General features: G+C 42.6%; 1 protein-coding gene across 1 annotated transcript in view; it reads right to left on the reverse strand.

Annotated features, from left to right (window-relative positions):
* Nucleotides 1-15,410, reverse strand: part of cnnm2b (cyclin and CBS domain divalent metal cation transport mediator 2b) — a 42,367-nt gene extending 26,957 nt beyond the window's left edge. The window contains exon 1 of the mRNA XM_048249177.1: nt 13,801-15,410. Within this exon, the coding sequence (XP_048105134.1) occupies nt 13,801-15,283 (1,483 nt within the window). The 5' untranslated portion in view covers nt 15,284-15,410. The remainder of the gene's footprint in view (nt 1-13,800) is intronic.
* Between the last annotated feature and the right edge of the window lie 459 nt (nt 15,411-15,869).

Here is a 15,869-nt window from a genome sequence, read left to right on the forward strand (position 1 = left end):
GTGTGGAGGCGTCCCTTGAGTCAGATCTCCTCCAAAATGTAATGGGCTCTTCCTTGTCCTAAAGTACACCATTCCACCACCTGTCATGTATATTGTCCTGGTAGTTTTTGCAAAATCCCGCGTCCAGATTGACACACACACAAACGAACCACAAGAAAATACATAACCTCTTTGGTAATAGAGTAATAGGTAATGGAGCGTATATGACACCATGTAGTACCTCTGTTGCAGGTGCGCTATGTTATCCTTAAAAAATACACAAACATTCTTGGCCCTTGCTGTTTACAGCTTTGCAAAACCATAATTAAAACCTCTGTGAAAACAATTAGTGGTGACAGAAATCCTTAAAGCTAGAAGGAGCTAAGCACCAGTGAGGGAAAAAAAGAAAACGTAGTACTGAGCTGTAGGAATGCATTCATTAGCACAAATCACCAAGTCAAGCTATGATGCTTCATCACCCCTAAAAGCATCTAGTGAATAAAAGTGTGTTTGCGAGAGACCGAGAGAAACAAAGACGGAAAGAGAAAGAAACAACAACAACAATAACAAAAAACATAAATGTCCACCTGTGGTATCAAGATGTTGTTTGGAGTGACAGGAATGTTCTCAATTGTCAAGATCCCAAACATTGTACCCTCTCTCAGGCATTCAATCACTTTTGCGTTTTCTAAAACTGCCGTTATAATTATTATTGCTAGCATACCCAAGGTCTTTGGTCCTTGGAATAAAATCACAGTGTGCTTCAGGTTCAGGCACCCCCTGCAACTGTAACTCTCTCTCTCTCTCTCATGCATGCTTCTATCCGCACTCCACCAACAACAACCCAACTGGCATGGGTGTCTTTTTTTAGGTGGTGGTGTGTGTGTGTGTGTGTTTGTGTGTGTGTGTGTGTGTGTGTGTGTGTGGGGGTTGGACACTCTAACTGGGTGTAATCAATGATGCTAGGCCACGGCTTTCCAAAAAAAGAAGAAGAAAAAAGAGAAAGAGGGGAGGAGGGGGAAAAAAAAGTTCAAGCTGGATGGATTCCATGGTAAGGCATTAGACTCTGGTTGGTGTCGCTTGTAATTTACAACACTGAAGGAAGCAGACGAAAGCACAATGCGGGGGAGGGGGGCCAGGCTGGGTAGAAGGCCGAGGGTAGAGGAGTGAATGAGTGCGATGCCAGGGAGGAGGGAGAGAGAGAGAGAGAGAGAGAGAGAGAGAGAGAGAGAGAGAGAAAGTACATTCATGACTCTGGAGGGTGAGTGGTTAGAGCTGCCGCTGACTGCACGAGAAGTAAGAAGGTTTGAAGTAGAGGTTTGAACTGAGGGTACTGAGGGTGAGAGGGGAAGGGATGTCAAACTGACTTTACACAGAAGGCTGGAGCGACAGATGGAGTTGGGGACCAGATCTGAATTTGACACTTTGATAAAGAAGGTTTCCTGTTTTTGTTGTTGTTGTTTTCTCAATTAATTTTGAAACTACAATGCTCCATGTGGTCTAAGCCAATGATCTGCTGGAAGAGAACTGAGATGTTGCAGAATTAAAAAAAAAAAAAAAAATCAGTCCTTCTCATTAGCATCAAGATCATGACAGTAACTTTGCAGTTATATCTGAGTTTGGACTGCGTTACAACAGTACTGTAAAGAAACAGGTCACATGTTCCAAGGCACAAGGAAAGGGGGGAAATATTATAATACATGGTAGTAAGTATGTGGTTATGTCTGAGAAATCTGGATGTTGGTCAAGGCTGTGACTAAAATTGAGAACAAAATACTTCTGTCCCATAGCCATTATCAACGGTAAACCATTAGTAGTCAGTCAACTGTTTTGTTTCTGTTCTCTGAATCGAAAAGCATGTCCTGACCATGCTGCATGCATAAATACAATAACAGACACAATTGCCAATTGATAGTAGACAATCCGCCTACTTTGCCCTGTAGACTGATAAGGAGAAGTAATGACAGAAGTCTGACACAAAAACAGCAACAAGTGCACAAGGCATTTAGCCCTACACCTCACTAGGCAGGCTAAAATAAATCAGACTTGAAAATGACAAAAACCTAGAAACATTAGAAAAAAGGGTTAATTAAACTGAGCCTAGAAACTGAAATCATTCGGCATTACAAGTAGTTTCACAAAAAAGATACCCCTCTGGCATAATATATCATCACACACTTGATTCGATTTACAAGTCCAGAAGTTAATCCCGGTTAATCCAAATTGCGTAATACAAATTTACTAATTACAAAGTACTGACTTATTTCCTACTAATACAGCAGGCATGAAAATATTTTTGTATAAACACTAACAATACCCCATTTTCTAATAATCCTCTGCGCAACAAAAGATAAACTTATTACAGTATTGTAATACAATGCCACTCAGATACTGCCTACAAAAAAAGCAGGTTTTGGGTCCAATGCTGTGAATTGCTTGATAGCTGCATAATAATTTGCTTGACACTGTAACTGTTATACTGAGCTGCAAGGCTGAGGCTGTACAATAATTGTTTACTATATTTTCTCATCAAAAGAAGACATTTATGGTCACAGTAATCCAAACACCACACAGCTTCTGATCCCAGACTGGAAACAACAGGGCCAGACCTACAGTAGTGGTTCACTGGTCGCAAAACAAGGCTTATCCCAGCACAACAGTTGTGAAACAGGGATTGGGAGTAGCACAATTAGGCCCTACCCTGCATTCACTTACTGTAAACATTCTTGTGTAAACGTCACGTTGTATTTCCGCTATACAGTAGGAGTGCATAGAAGATGCTTTTATTTCAGGGATTCTACAAGTCCCGTGGGCTGAGTTTGACCAATTTGACGCATGCCAAGTGTCCTGTCTCTTCTGTTAAGACATAAGTGTTTTCTCAAACAATCTGGAACCATCTATAACAGATTTGTATTCCTTGCAGTCTGTCATAACTATGCTTAATTGTTGTTTTCTGATGTACTGTACATACTGTGCACACAGCAGTCTTTTGTTTCCGTAAGTCGGCCATTTTGAAACACCTACAAACACGCCAGGTTCTTCCTATGCCCTTCTTTCTGTACCTTCAACAATGAGAGGAAAAACAACAATATGGTTGTCTGCCAAACCACTACAAAGACTTGGTGAAGGTCACAGCGGTATCATTTTGTCTTGTCCTTGTTTTTTCCAGGGCAGTTCTTAGAGTTATCAGTTTTCTGTGTGATTGCATTTAAGGTGCTATGTGCCGTGTTTTTTTTTTTATCTTAAAACATTCAAAAACAACCTAGAAATAGCAACAGAATGTGAAGACACAACAGTTTTGACTTCATTTTAAAAAAATAGCCAAGCTCCGTGTTGTCAGATAACCACTGACATTAGCATACAAACCAACTAGCGCTGGGCTGGCTTTATTACCACACTGTCTCCCGTGTGGCTGTTACAGTACAAAACAATGTGGATGTGTCGTACGCAATGCAAGTCAACGCAAGAGTGCCGTGTGGCTGCACTCAAGCAGAACTCACAAATGTACAAGTTTGGGCTCTCATCAGACTTCAGGGGACCTTAGGCATACTCGCTGTAGTGATGACGAGAACAGTAGCCATCCAACTGTGCAATGCAACCCTCAGCCAAAAGCAAGTCACAAGCTGTGACAAGATCACATTAGTTAACTGACCAAGACCTACCATAGTCATAAAGACAACTTTAGACGTTCTTGTGGCATAATCACAATTGGAGCAAATCCGAGGCCTTCTTTTGATCAGTAAGTCTATTGTCCAAGTGTACTTAAAGTGTAATTAAGAGTATTAGAGTCTCTTCAGCTGTATCTAAAAGGCTTTGGATCAGTAAAGTTTGTGTTCTCTGTGTAATAGACATAATGGTAACAGGACAATAACCACTAGAAGAATGGTGTTTAGATTAAATTAAAAGCACTCAGGTCAGTCTTTTCTCTGAAGAAACACTTACATTAAAAAGCAATTTCTGTGTCACGTGCAAGTGTAAGACTTCTTCAAGCATCCACTCATAGTAAGTGCAGCTCTCCCTCTCCAATTCTGTTATCCTGTTAATTCAGTTATCCTACTGGCTGCCAAGCAGGACACATTTGTAAAGCACAACATTTATCATGGTTGCCAGTGTTGGACCTGAAACTGATTAAGACAAGTGCCTCTGGGCAAGCCCTGGGACCAGAGTTACAGTATATCGAATTGCATAATTGCAGTTTAAATGACTTGAATATCTTCAGTACAGCTTTTTAAACATCTGTTTAAATGGTACACAGGAAAGACGTTGTAAATTTAACTTTTATGTAGATGATGACACTCTAAAGAGCTCTATAAAGTTCCTCTTTAAAGCCGTGTCAAACTGCACTGCCACTGACAGCTCAAACACTCACTTTCAACTGCACTCTTTATTTAAATTTTAGTAATTTAGTCATTTTTATCCAAAGCGACTTACATCAAGGTACAATAAAGGTACAGTGCCACTAGGATATTGTTAGTGCAGCAATAAGTACTACTCACATAGAACAGAATAACAGTTCAAACGAAGTCAAAGGAGGGAGTAGAACTGAAGGTAGTGGTACGTGCTAGATAAAGCATGTCCACTCTTTAGTTGTTTGTAGTTGCTTTTTAACATACTGTGGTGCAGTTACACATGCAGTTGGGTTTAATTTATAATGAATTTATAATGCAGTGACTTAATGTTCAAAATAAGCCGACAACCGACACTGATTTTGACACTCAATTTTTTATTTTGTTGCAGGAATGCTGTAAGTCAGTCAGTAGGCTAGCCCCTGACATAGCCATCAATCAGAAGAAAAAGACTGAACATACTAGTGCAAAAAGATGTACAGGTTTCTTGAAATATAGTTTTTTAGACATAAAAGTAATAGTTTTAGATCAAACAGATTGGGTAAAGGTAGTAGGAGCTGGATTCGCACTTCTCAATTGTTTTGCTAATCTGGTTTTAAATCCAATTCATGTTGCACCAGAATTTGTGGAATGTAGGCCATTTCAGAGGCAAAGCCCGTTCCAATAGGCTTTTAGCACCATACCCACATTATAACTTCATGCATTGTATGTCTAGCCCACTGAGACTCAAGAGGCTTTACATGTCTAAAAGTTCATATGGCACAAAGCTAGCACTCTACTGAGAATTACAAAAAAATCGTCTTGGTTTGTACTGTTGCAGTTTTTGACTTTCAGTAGTCTATGAAGATTGTGTGGCAAATATGTACATTAAGGGAGTACCAATGTTGGAAAATTAACGTTCTAAAGAATATCTGGGTTCATTGAATTCAACATAGAATTTTAGAACCTTCAATTGTTGCGTAACTTAGAATGTTCAAAAACCTACACCTTTAAGGGTTAATGCTAGGAGAGCAAAAGGCGGAGGAGCGAGTGAGGGCCCATAAGGTCTGAGTAGGTGAATATGGAAAGAGGTAGAGGCGGAGCAAGAGAGAGTGGGGAGAGAGGCACCACGCGGAGTTCAAAGGGGTATCCCACAACGGGCACCGAGCTCAACGCATGCCAACATGACGCCACTTAATCCGCCGTCTTATTCCCGCATCAGCAAGTGTTACCAAGAATAAAGCTCAAACAAGACTCTTCAAGTTTGACGGTGTTCGAGTCTGTGGACGGGGGGGGGGGAATTAAAAGGCTGAACTGCAACAACCATCTTGAAAATTGTAAACTAGGCCAAATACCTAAGTTTTTTTTTTCTTTCGTGGAATCTAAGGAGCGTGAAACAGGCAGCCATCAAATCAGAATTAAGCATAGATTGGCCTACATTAGCATGAGGTATGAAGTGGTTCGATATGTGCAAGAGTTGGTGTATAGTGCGGTTTTAAAAGAGGACCGGAGACTTCTGTGTAATCCACATTCAAAAACTGGCAAAAACACCCCAAGAGCGTCATGTGGGCTTTGGTTGGCGCGGTCATGGTCTGGAAAACTCAAAAGGTGTGAAGGGCCTTTCACAAGTAACACATTTTAAAATCCAAATCTTGACTTTATCGCATTACAGCCACAGCAGCCGCTTGTGCGAGAACATGTACAAGGCAACAGAGCTGCACTTCTCAATGAGTGAAAGACTACTATAAGAGGTTCTACTTGAACTGAGAGATAATGACAGCATGAAGTGTCATCAAAGACTGTAAAAGAAATGGACAGAGCCACTCCATAGGACTTTGGTGAAGCCAATTTGAACCTGTTTCCTGCTGGGCAGTTGTTGCCTCTGCGCATCCTTAGTGTCAGTTGAGTGGCATACACGTGAAACGCAGCAACTTGTCTGGTAGCCGTGCTAAGGAAATTGATAACGTGTAGAGTGCTTTGAGTTCGAGTGCAGCTTTTGGTGGGTGAATTGTTCCAACATAAAAACACCATCGAGCACATAGTGCCATCCAATAAAACACCACTTAATTGTCGTTTCTTCCCCGGATGCTTTTCTCTATATAACATTCCTGTGTACTCTCCCTCAGACGGTCTTGGAGTGTCTTATTCAGAGAATATGATTATTTCTCTCCTGTGCGACTGAAAGTTGCATGAACTCATTTTTAGCATAGGTTTAGAAAAACGTTTATTAAGCCGTACAGTGACATATAAGGTTATGAAGCAACATACAGTCATAGAGTGTTGTATTTCTCTGGAAATAAACAATAGTCATATAAAAGCTAAGTGGTCATCTATTGGCATCAGAGTCTCTCATAGGTGATAATCTTTCTGAACGTTCACCTACTCACTTGGGTGTCACTGCAAAAATGTCTTGAATGTTACTGAAGTAAAACAAAAAAATAACCATTAAACATTTGATAAACTGCTTGCCGCTGCTTTTGTCCAATTGCGACTTACAAGTGAGGAACGTTCAAGCTGCAGTGCAATAGGAGACCTTACAGTAAACAATAAGTAAACAAACAAGATAACCCAACAACATTAATGAAGAAGAATGAAGTAACAAAGTTAGGTGTTTAGTTAAGAAATAAGGTGGTTGTATCCTACACCTGTGATTGAGCAGCAGTAGTGTTGCCACCTGACAACTGGATGATCTGGGTTGAATTCCAGAACCTGCTGTCAGGAGTCTGTTGCTTTGGACAATAGCATCAGCTAAATGCCAGTTGCTCTGCTTTACTTAAGTTTTTAAGTTTTTGCTTTTTGTAAGACAGTAATGAATCAACTACAGTAACCAAGGGTGAGCCTTGCTACACTCACAGAGTGTAATACCTGCATTTGCTTACCATCAAAATTACCACATAGCACTGCATCAGATGCAGGCTTACTACACAACCATGATTACATAGTTACTGTTGTTTACTTTAATATACAAGAAGTCATTAACATTTCTGTGCATTAGACATAAACATACATTACAACTCTACTGACATTAGTGTAGGTCTGGCCAAAGCTATGTAATGCACTAGCCCACATCTGGGTAACTGGACCGACTCCGAGCTTTGGGCTGCTCATTATCCCCCGGCCTGCTGCTGGGTACAGTAGACACTTCCTGTACAATATGACATTCCCTAATTGTCTCAATTATAGGGTGGTTCAAATGTCTGCCTCTATCAGTATGCTCAGACTGGCCATGTCAGAAGAATTTTAGTCTGACGCATCAAAGCTTGGTGGCTGTTACGACAGACTGTTCTAAAATTGGATCGACATTCCAGACCAGGAAATCTTTAAAAAAGTACAGTGCCCTCCACATTTATTGGCACCCCTGGTAAAGTTTAGTAAAAAGAGGTGTAAAAAATACTTTTTATGATTTATCTTAGTCTCACAATGAAGACAATGAGGACAAATCATTCTTCAACATGGGGAAGACAACAGAATACACAATTCAAATTAATTAAGTCAGGGAATGGCTATTAAAGTAAATGCTCATATTTACACTTTAAGGGATAATTATGAAATCCCACTCAACTGTAACTCTGTCAAACCTGCCTGGGCAAGGACCCACGTTTACCCTGCCCCTGCACACAGTGTGCATGGGGTTTGGCTGGGGGGTTTGGTAAGAGAGGCAAAAACAACTCTTAAGGACCACTGTTGGACAGGTACAGCAGTGTTTCCCACAGAATTGAATTCTATTTGTGGTGGTAGGTTTGACTCGAATGCAACAGTTTTTAACAAATTAGTGCAGCGCGGTTATGATTCTAACCAGATTTAAGCACAATTTAGTACAAGCTGGAAAATCATTGTGTGGTGGTCAATGTTGATATTGCGGTGGGCCGCCACAAATAAATCAATGTATGGGAAACGCTGTACAGAAAAAAGCAGCATACCTGGGTCACCAAGTTTCCAAAAACAATGAATTGCATGTAATTACAAATGTAAAAGACTATAGACTGGAGTTGTTAAATGCTATAGGGACCTGAAATAGTGTTATATGGACAGATCAAATGAAAATAGAGCTTTTTGGCATCAAACACTCAATATGGGTTTGGCCTACATAGAAGGATGACTACACAAAAGAACCCCAGGCCTACGGATACTCATGGTGGAGGGTCTGTGAAATTGTAGGACTGTTTTTATCCCAAAGGGCCTGGTGTCATGTGTAGCATAAGAGTTCATAGTATCATAAAAAACCTGGTCATTATTATTATGATCAAAGTCTGTCCCAGCCAGGACCGTAAAACTGGGTCATGATTGGATCAACCAGCAGGTCAATGAACCAAACCATATGTCCAGATTATTTTTAAACCTCTTTTTAATGATCTTTACCAGGGGTGCCAATACATGTGAAGGGCACTGTGTTTCTCATTTCTATATACTGTTTCCAACAACTGCATGTGATGACCTGACCAAATACTTTGAAAATCACCTGTTACAATATTACATAAAAGAGTGGCAAATTACATTTTCCAGGTGTATGTGTTTTTTTTCTCTCTCTCAGCCCAACATGCTTCATTCTTTCTTCACACAGCTCAACAAGAGGTGTTACATTAATTAACACTGACTTACAATACAAAGCACTTTCAACTGAGCGAGTAGCACTAACCGAGCCAGATTGACGTGAAACTCTGACCCTCTCCCTTCTACCCCCCGCCTGCACCACGACCCCAACACACACACACACACCCCAACCCCCAATAAGTCATTAGAGACCAATGGTGAGTCCCCTCTGGAATAAGGCCAAGAACAAAACGAAAAAAGAAGGGGGGTTTTATTGCTATGACCAATACCACCGAAGCCCCCCCACGGTCCTCCTCCTCCTTCTCCCCTGCGTAACATTCCAGTAGTGGCTTACTGTCCTCATGAGCCTGGCGGAGTCACCCGGCGGACTGCCACCTCCCTCCCTCCCTGACGCTCGCTCTCTCTCTCTCTCCCGCCCGCCCCCTGCCCCCTCACACTCAAGGTTCCACCGTCAGCCCGCCACACACTGAAGTCAAATCATTGCTGTTGTTTCAGCCAACGGTAGTCAAAACAAGAAACCGAGGTAAGAATTGAGACCGTTGGCATGTATGGGGCTCGACACAAACACGGTGTCAAGAAGAAGAATGTGCTCACCCATGCTTTTTTCATAGAAGTCTTTTGACTTCTCCCTAAAGCAGAAGGCTGAGACTCAGCAGCTTCTCCTTTTTTTAATTTCTATTTTACAAACATCCCAACATATGCCTTTAACTTAAAACTATTGATGCTGTACTCAGTATGGTTTCAGCAGACACAGTCATGTGACTTAAACAGTTAATTACTATTAGCATTATTATTATTAGTAAGAAGTTATTCACTTGTAGTAGCCTACACAGTTTATTATTCTGAATGACTCCTGATTGGTTCATACAGCTAGACCAAACTAAAATGACTAATTGCCGACTAACGAGCCAAGACAAGGCAGATTTTCTCAACACAGCTAGGTCAGTGATAGCTACTAGAGAGTAAAACACAGCTACAGCATTCAAAATATTAATTTATTTCAACTATATATGTCTGGGATAAAGGTATTGAATGCTTTCAGGAGAATACAAATCTAATTGGGAAATCCTAAAGATACATTAGCATGCTTAACATAAAAAAAAATTGAGTGTGACTTATAGACAACGTATGAGCATATTATACTGTATGTGTCTATTACACTGTATAGGTATTCATTTGTATGCTTCTTGCTTAGCGTGTTACAGAGTGACTTCAGATCTACTCCTCGTCAAATGGTAGAGGACACTTCATCCAGAGCCATATAGGTCAGTTGATCAAATCCAACACTTATAACAAAAAAGGACACACTCAGAGATGTTCTTCTTTTCACCTAAAAAAACACAGCACTCTGTGGTAACCAGTGAGCACCAAAACAATCTCTATGTATATTTTGACAGATGTGGTATTTATGTCAAGGTGTTTGTGATAAATGTATTGAAACCCCAAACCATTACTAGAAGAAAAGCGAAAAAACACACACACATCCACCCACATACCTGTGCATTCTCTTGTGTGAGGTACATTGTGAAGAGTTATTCATTACAGAGGTTGACGCTTAAATGATTAACCGATTGCCATTACATACTGTGGGGCCACCAATCAATTGATTTGTCCTCAAACAAAAAAATATGTATTTCACCTACATTTTCACTTACATCAATGGCAGAAGCAATGCATCAGTAACATGGCATCTGAAGTCACTAAGACTGTGATTAACGGCCAGTCAAAACACTATTACTCCAACAACACAGTCTACATTGTGGTTTTGTTAGGTCACTGTTTGTTGGTATGTTAGTGTTTGGTGGCCGCTATGGTGGTGTTCATCAGCTTTGTTGTGGCACTCCGTGGCCATGGTTTATTTACATGGCGGCATTCCAAGAGTGGGACAAAAGCAAGTTATCGCCCTCAGCATCACCCTGGACCAGGGACGAGAGAAAGGGGAGTGTGGGGTGGGGGGTTGCTTCATGTGGGGGAGGGGGTAATGCTGCGTTCTTGTTCTCTTTTTAAGTCATTTTCCGACTCGCCAGCTCTGTCAATTCAGAGTAGGCCTACTACGAGTTTGAATTTCCAAGATGACTGCGCCCGTTAACAGTAAATGTGAGTCTTATATGCTCTGTTTATTAGCAGTTGGATTTGTGTCACATTAAATCAGCCTCAGAAACAATAGTGTCTAACTTCTATCTGTCACTATGATGCTATGATGTTTGTTTGGGTAAAACACTGTGTAATGCGGTTACAAACTGGCTAGTAACAACTGCTAACAATAGCCAATTGCTAACAGACGTACAATTTTGAGGGATCTGTACTTTACTCAAGTATCATTTTTGGGGAGTACTCATGACTTTACTCAAGTACATTTGAGAGGCAAATATTGTACTCTTTACTCCACTACATTTCTATCCATAACCGTGAGTACCCGAAAAATCTCGGAAACCCTCAATTTGTTGTTTCCCTCTCAAACGTGATTGGATTGTGCAGGCGCCACTGATTGGGACAGCCTATCAGCAATCACCTTCAGCTTTCCGCCAAAATCAACTCCATGGTCAGATTTAGATAAGAGACGAAACCATGGACGAAACAATGGATGAAGACACGCAGCAGGTCCATCCCGGGAATGTGCCAACCTGTGGCCCCACCTCGCCAGACTATTTCAATTTTCTGAACAAGTTAATGATGGCTTCAAGTGTATTTTCAATAGTATTTTGTATTTGATATATGTATTTTAAATACATGTATTAGAAATACTGCCCATCCCTGGCAACATGGTATAAAGATGAAAATGACTTGATTTTACTTTCAATTGTACTCTTGATACTCAAGTACTTTTAAAAACAAGTACTTCAGTACTTTTACTTAAGTAGACATCTGATTGTTGTACTTTTACTTGTACTGTCCGCCTCTGGTGTTAAGGTAAGGTGTTGGGGGAGTGAGGGTGGGGAGTTTGTGTGTGTGTGTGTGTGTGTGTGTGTGTGTGTGTTGGGGGGGGTGTTAGGTGCTGGGGGAGTGAGGGTGGGGAGAGGTGTATGTGTGTGTGTGTGTAGGGTGTTAGGTGCTGGTGGAGTGAGGGTGGGGAGAGGTGTGTGTGTGTGTGTGTGTGTAGGGTGTTAGGTGTTGGGGGAGTGAGGGTGGGGGAGGTGTGTGTGTGTGTGTGTGTGTGTGTAGGGTGTTAGGTGTTAGGTGTATGTGTGTGTGTGTGTGTGTGTGTGTGTGTGTGTGTGTGTGTGTGTGTGCGTGTAGGGTGTTAGGTGTTGGGGGAGTGAGGGGGGGGGAGAGGTGTGTGTGTATGTGTGTGTGTGTAGGGTGTTTGGTGTTGGGGGAGTGAGGGTGGGGGGGTGTGTGTGTGTGTGTGTGTGTGTGTGTGTGTGTGTGTGTGTGTGTGTAGGGGTGTTTGGTGTTGGGGAGTGAGGGGTGGGGGAGTGTGTGTGTGTGTGTGTGTGTGTGTGTGTGTAGGGTGTTAGGTGTTGGGGGAGTTTAACAGGTTTTGAAACAAGATGGCCTCATCTGATAACCCCTAGAGAGCACTGTTCCCACATGTCCCTCTCATGCGTTCGCACATATAAAGGAGAGAGGAGAAAGGGAGCCTTGTAAACATTAACATCTCATTGGAAGTGAAGGCGAAAAGTAATCACTTCTCCGAAGGAAAGAGAGAGAGGGAGGGAGGGAGAAGGACAAGGTGGAGGAGAGAGGGATCTTAAACACACCTTTGAGTTACCACTCAGTTTCAGTGTAGTGATTTTGCCATTGTGATATTGTCATAAAATGATTTTATCCATAACTATTTTAGGGTCTTCATCACACCATTACGCTTTTAGAGAACCTGATAAAGTCAGACCTGTTTGTCTGGATTGTAGGCTACTTGTTTCTCTGGAGAGGAAACGTCTTTGCCCCCTCCTGTATCCTTTTGTCTGGGACCTATAAGGACTTTACTGGCCTGGCTGAGACCTACTGACATCAATCCTGAAAATCTGGTCGTGCGGCTTTACAGGGGACTTTGTGTGCCCTCTGAGGGGACCTATGAGATTCAAGTACCAGGCCCTGTCCCCAGCCTGCTCACACCTATCCCAGGCCAGTATGAGAGGACTAAAGCCTCCAAAGTGTGCTGAGGAAATAGAAATATACCCAGAGCAGAGGCCCATGTGAAATCCTTCCAGTGCAAGCATAGAACCACGGCACTTTAATTTTGTTTTGCATCCCATCAAGGTCACCAGAGCCAGGGCCACAGTCTCCAGGTGGCCGTAAACAGCGGACAGCCACAAGCCAAAACACCCGACGACACACACACACACACAAAGACACACACACACACACACACCGGCTGACTACAAATGTACCCTAATCAGCCTACGTCAAACACAACTGCCGCATCTAATTATATCAAAGCCTCCCAGGGCCTCACCTTATCTCATCACTGTGTTGGTTCAAAAATAATACAGCAAAGCAATAGTTAGTTGAGAAGGGGACACTTAAGGACAGTTGACATGCAGGTTGCAGGTTGTCATGCAAGTTGAGTATTCGTTTTGTACACATTTCTGATATGGGCCTTTTGTTCAAATTTTCTTCAGGATCACATCCCTTACAGTCCTCCCTGCCCTTTCAGTTGTAGTGCAGTGACCTCCTTAACTTGTACATAAATTCTAACTTCTTGACCAACATTAATCTCAGTACTTGGACACTTGGTACTTGGCCTATAACACATGTTAGTCCTCCTCATGAATACCTAGAGCTGACATTTTATACTAAATATATATTTAAAAAGGCTATGAAACCTAAAACCTGTTCAAAGCACATCAGCACTTTATACCACGCTGATGCCAACAATATGCATGCTTATTTTGTTGTTTGGAGACAGGCTGCTATACAGTACCCTATGCACAGGACAAGGGGAAAGGCTCGTGCAAAAGGCATGGTAAGTGATATGTTTTTTAACAACAACAAAAAAACTTACCTTTTTTGAACTCCTCCAGCATAGCGTCCAACTTTGTGTCGTTAAAGACAAAATGCAATTGGTGACTGTAAAACTTCGTGATGGTTTTCAGCGGCGTGCAGTCGTCAGGGTCCACGAACGCCAGATCCTTCACGAAGAGCAGGTCCACGATATTGGACCTCTCCCCCTCAAAGACTGGGATACGCGTGTAGCCGCTCTCCATGACTTCGGACATAGTGTTGAAGTCGAGGATGGCATCGCCGGGGATCATGAAGCAATCCCGCAGCGGCGTCATCACATCCTCCACGGTCTTAGTCCTCAGCTCCAGCGCGCCCTGGATGATGTTCAACTCCTCTTTCACCAGGTCGTTGTACGGATCCGTCACTCTCAGCATCTCGAGGAGTTTCTCTCGGTTGTATACAGTGCCTATCTCCTGTCCCAGCAGGTAATCTAACAATTTGCTCACTGGATACGATGCCGGGAATGTCAGAAGCATGAAAAATTTGGTTAGCAATATTGTGTTAGCACCAACAGCGAGACCGTGTCTGGAGCATATTGCTTGAGGCACAATCTCGCCGAATATGACAATGCCAATGGTGGACATCACGACAGCTATCAATCCATTTCCCGCAATATCATCCAACAAAATCGTCAAGGTGGTATTCACCAAGACATTTCCCAAAAGAAGAGAGCAGAGCAAGTAATTCCCCTGGCTTCTAACCGGTTCAATTTTTCTGGCGAAGTTCTTCTCTCGTTCCGTGCCGCAGTTCTGAACAATCTGAAGCTCCATGGGGTCCAGCGCCATGAGTCCGAGATTTAAACCGCTGAACATCCCAGAGAGGCAAAGCAGCATCGAAATGAATATCACCTGCAGCCAAAAAGGAAGCAAGAACTTTCTCTCCTCTACCACTATCACTTTTGTGTCGTCCCCATCGTGATAGATCCAAGTGTTTTCCATCCACGGATCGTGCGCTCCGGCAACAGCAGGTGCTGAAGTGGCAATGCACAGGTAGTACGCTTTACTCCTCTCCGTCTTTCGCAAGGGTTTGACCTCAATTTCAACAATCCCCGTAGTCTTACGATTCAAGATTATGTTGGGCAGAATAATTATATCCGAAGTCCTGATCCCACAGGGATGCAATCCTGACGTCTCCTCTTGGCTCTTGTTGTCCCCAGTGGAGCTGTCGATGTTCCCGATGACTCTGGACCGCTCGTGTTCCGTGAAGGCAATTTTGGACCACGTCTCGTTGTTTATGTTTTGGCCGTAGATCCTCAGTTTTACCCGAGATCTCTCACTGACCCGCAGAAAGCCCTTATCCATGAAAGAAATGTCGTCCGTGTCCTCCAGCCGCAGTCCAATGATGACCGTCTCTTCGCTCCCCTCCTTTCCACTTGTCGGGGCAATTAGGTATCCGCTGACAGTTAAAAAAATTAAAGTCAGGGCTCGAACCCGGCTAAGTGACGCCATTTTTGCAGTGGGTACTGAGACCGAGGGCTCTGCCATGTTGATAATGGGCAACCTCTTGAATGAAAAGGACTTTTAAAAATCAGAGCCAATCGGAGTCCGCCTTCATCTCCGCTGTGCGTCGCTTTAACTTGTGCATCGGACCTGCTTGGCTCAACTACGCGTCCGAAACTGATTACTCCTCAGAGCGGGCTCTGTACGCACTCACGCTTCTACTGGGGTCCCAGAGACAGGCGAGCGCAGTGGCCAATCCAGAGGCGCAGCTAACCAAAGGCGGGCTCCTTGCGGTCACTCCAACCAATGGAAAGCAAAAACAAAAGCAATTTAGAAGACAGGAGACAGGACTTTTCCGCGTGACTTTTTAGACAGCCTTTGGAAGCAGTCGGGTTGTTAATGTTTCCTCTTTTCCTGAAAAGTTTGTAAATACAGTGCCTGGAATCGAAACGAAATCGCCGAATTCAATACGTTTATCTGGCCAGGCAATGTATCCTGTGAGTATGTAAATTAGGCCCTATTAGATCAGCATGTCATTTTATTAACTAGGTTACAGGTAAAATAGTGTGTATCAGTAGGCATCCTTCATTTCCATCCTTAAATCAAGAGTGAAGTGCCTTCACCACCTGTT

Source organism: Alosa alosa, chromosome 7 (genome assembly GCF_017589495.1).
Source record: "Alosa alosa isolate M-15738 ecotype Scorff River chromosome 7, AALO_Geno_1.1, whole genome shotgun sequence".
In the NCBI taxonomy this organism is placed as follows: Eukaryota; Metazoa; Chordata; class Actinopteri; order Clupeiformes; family Clupeidae; genus Alosa; species Alosa alosa.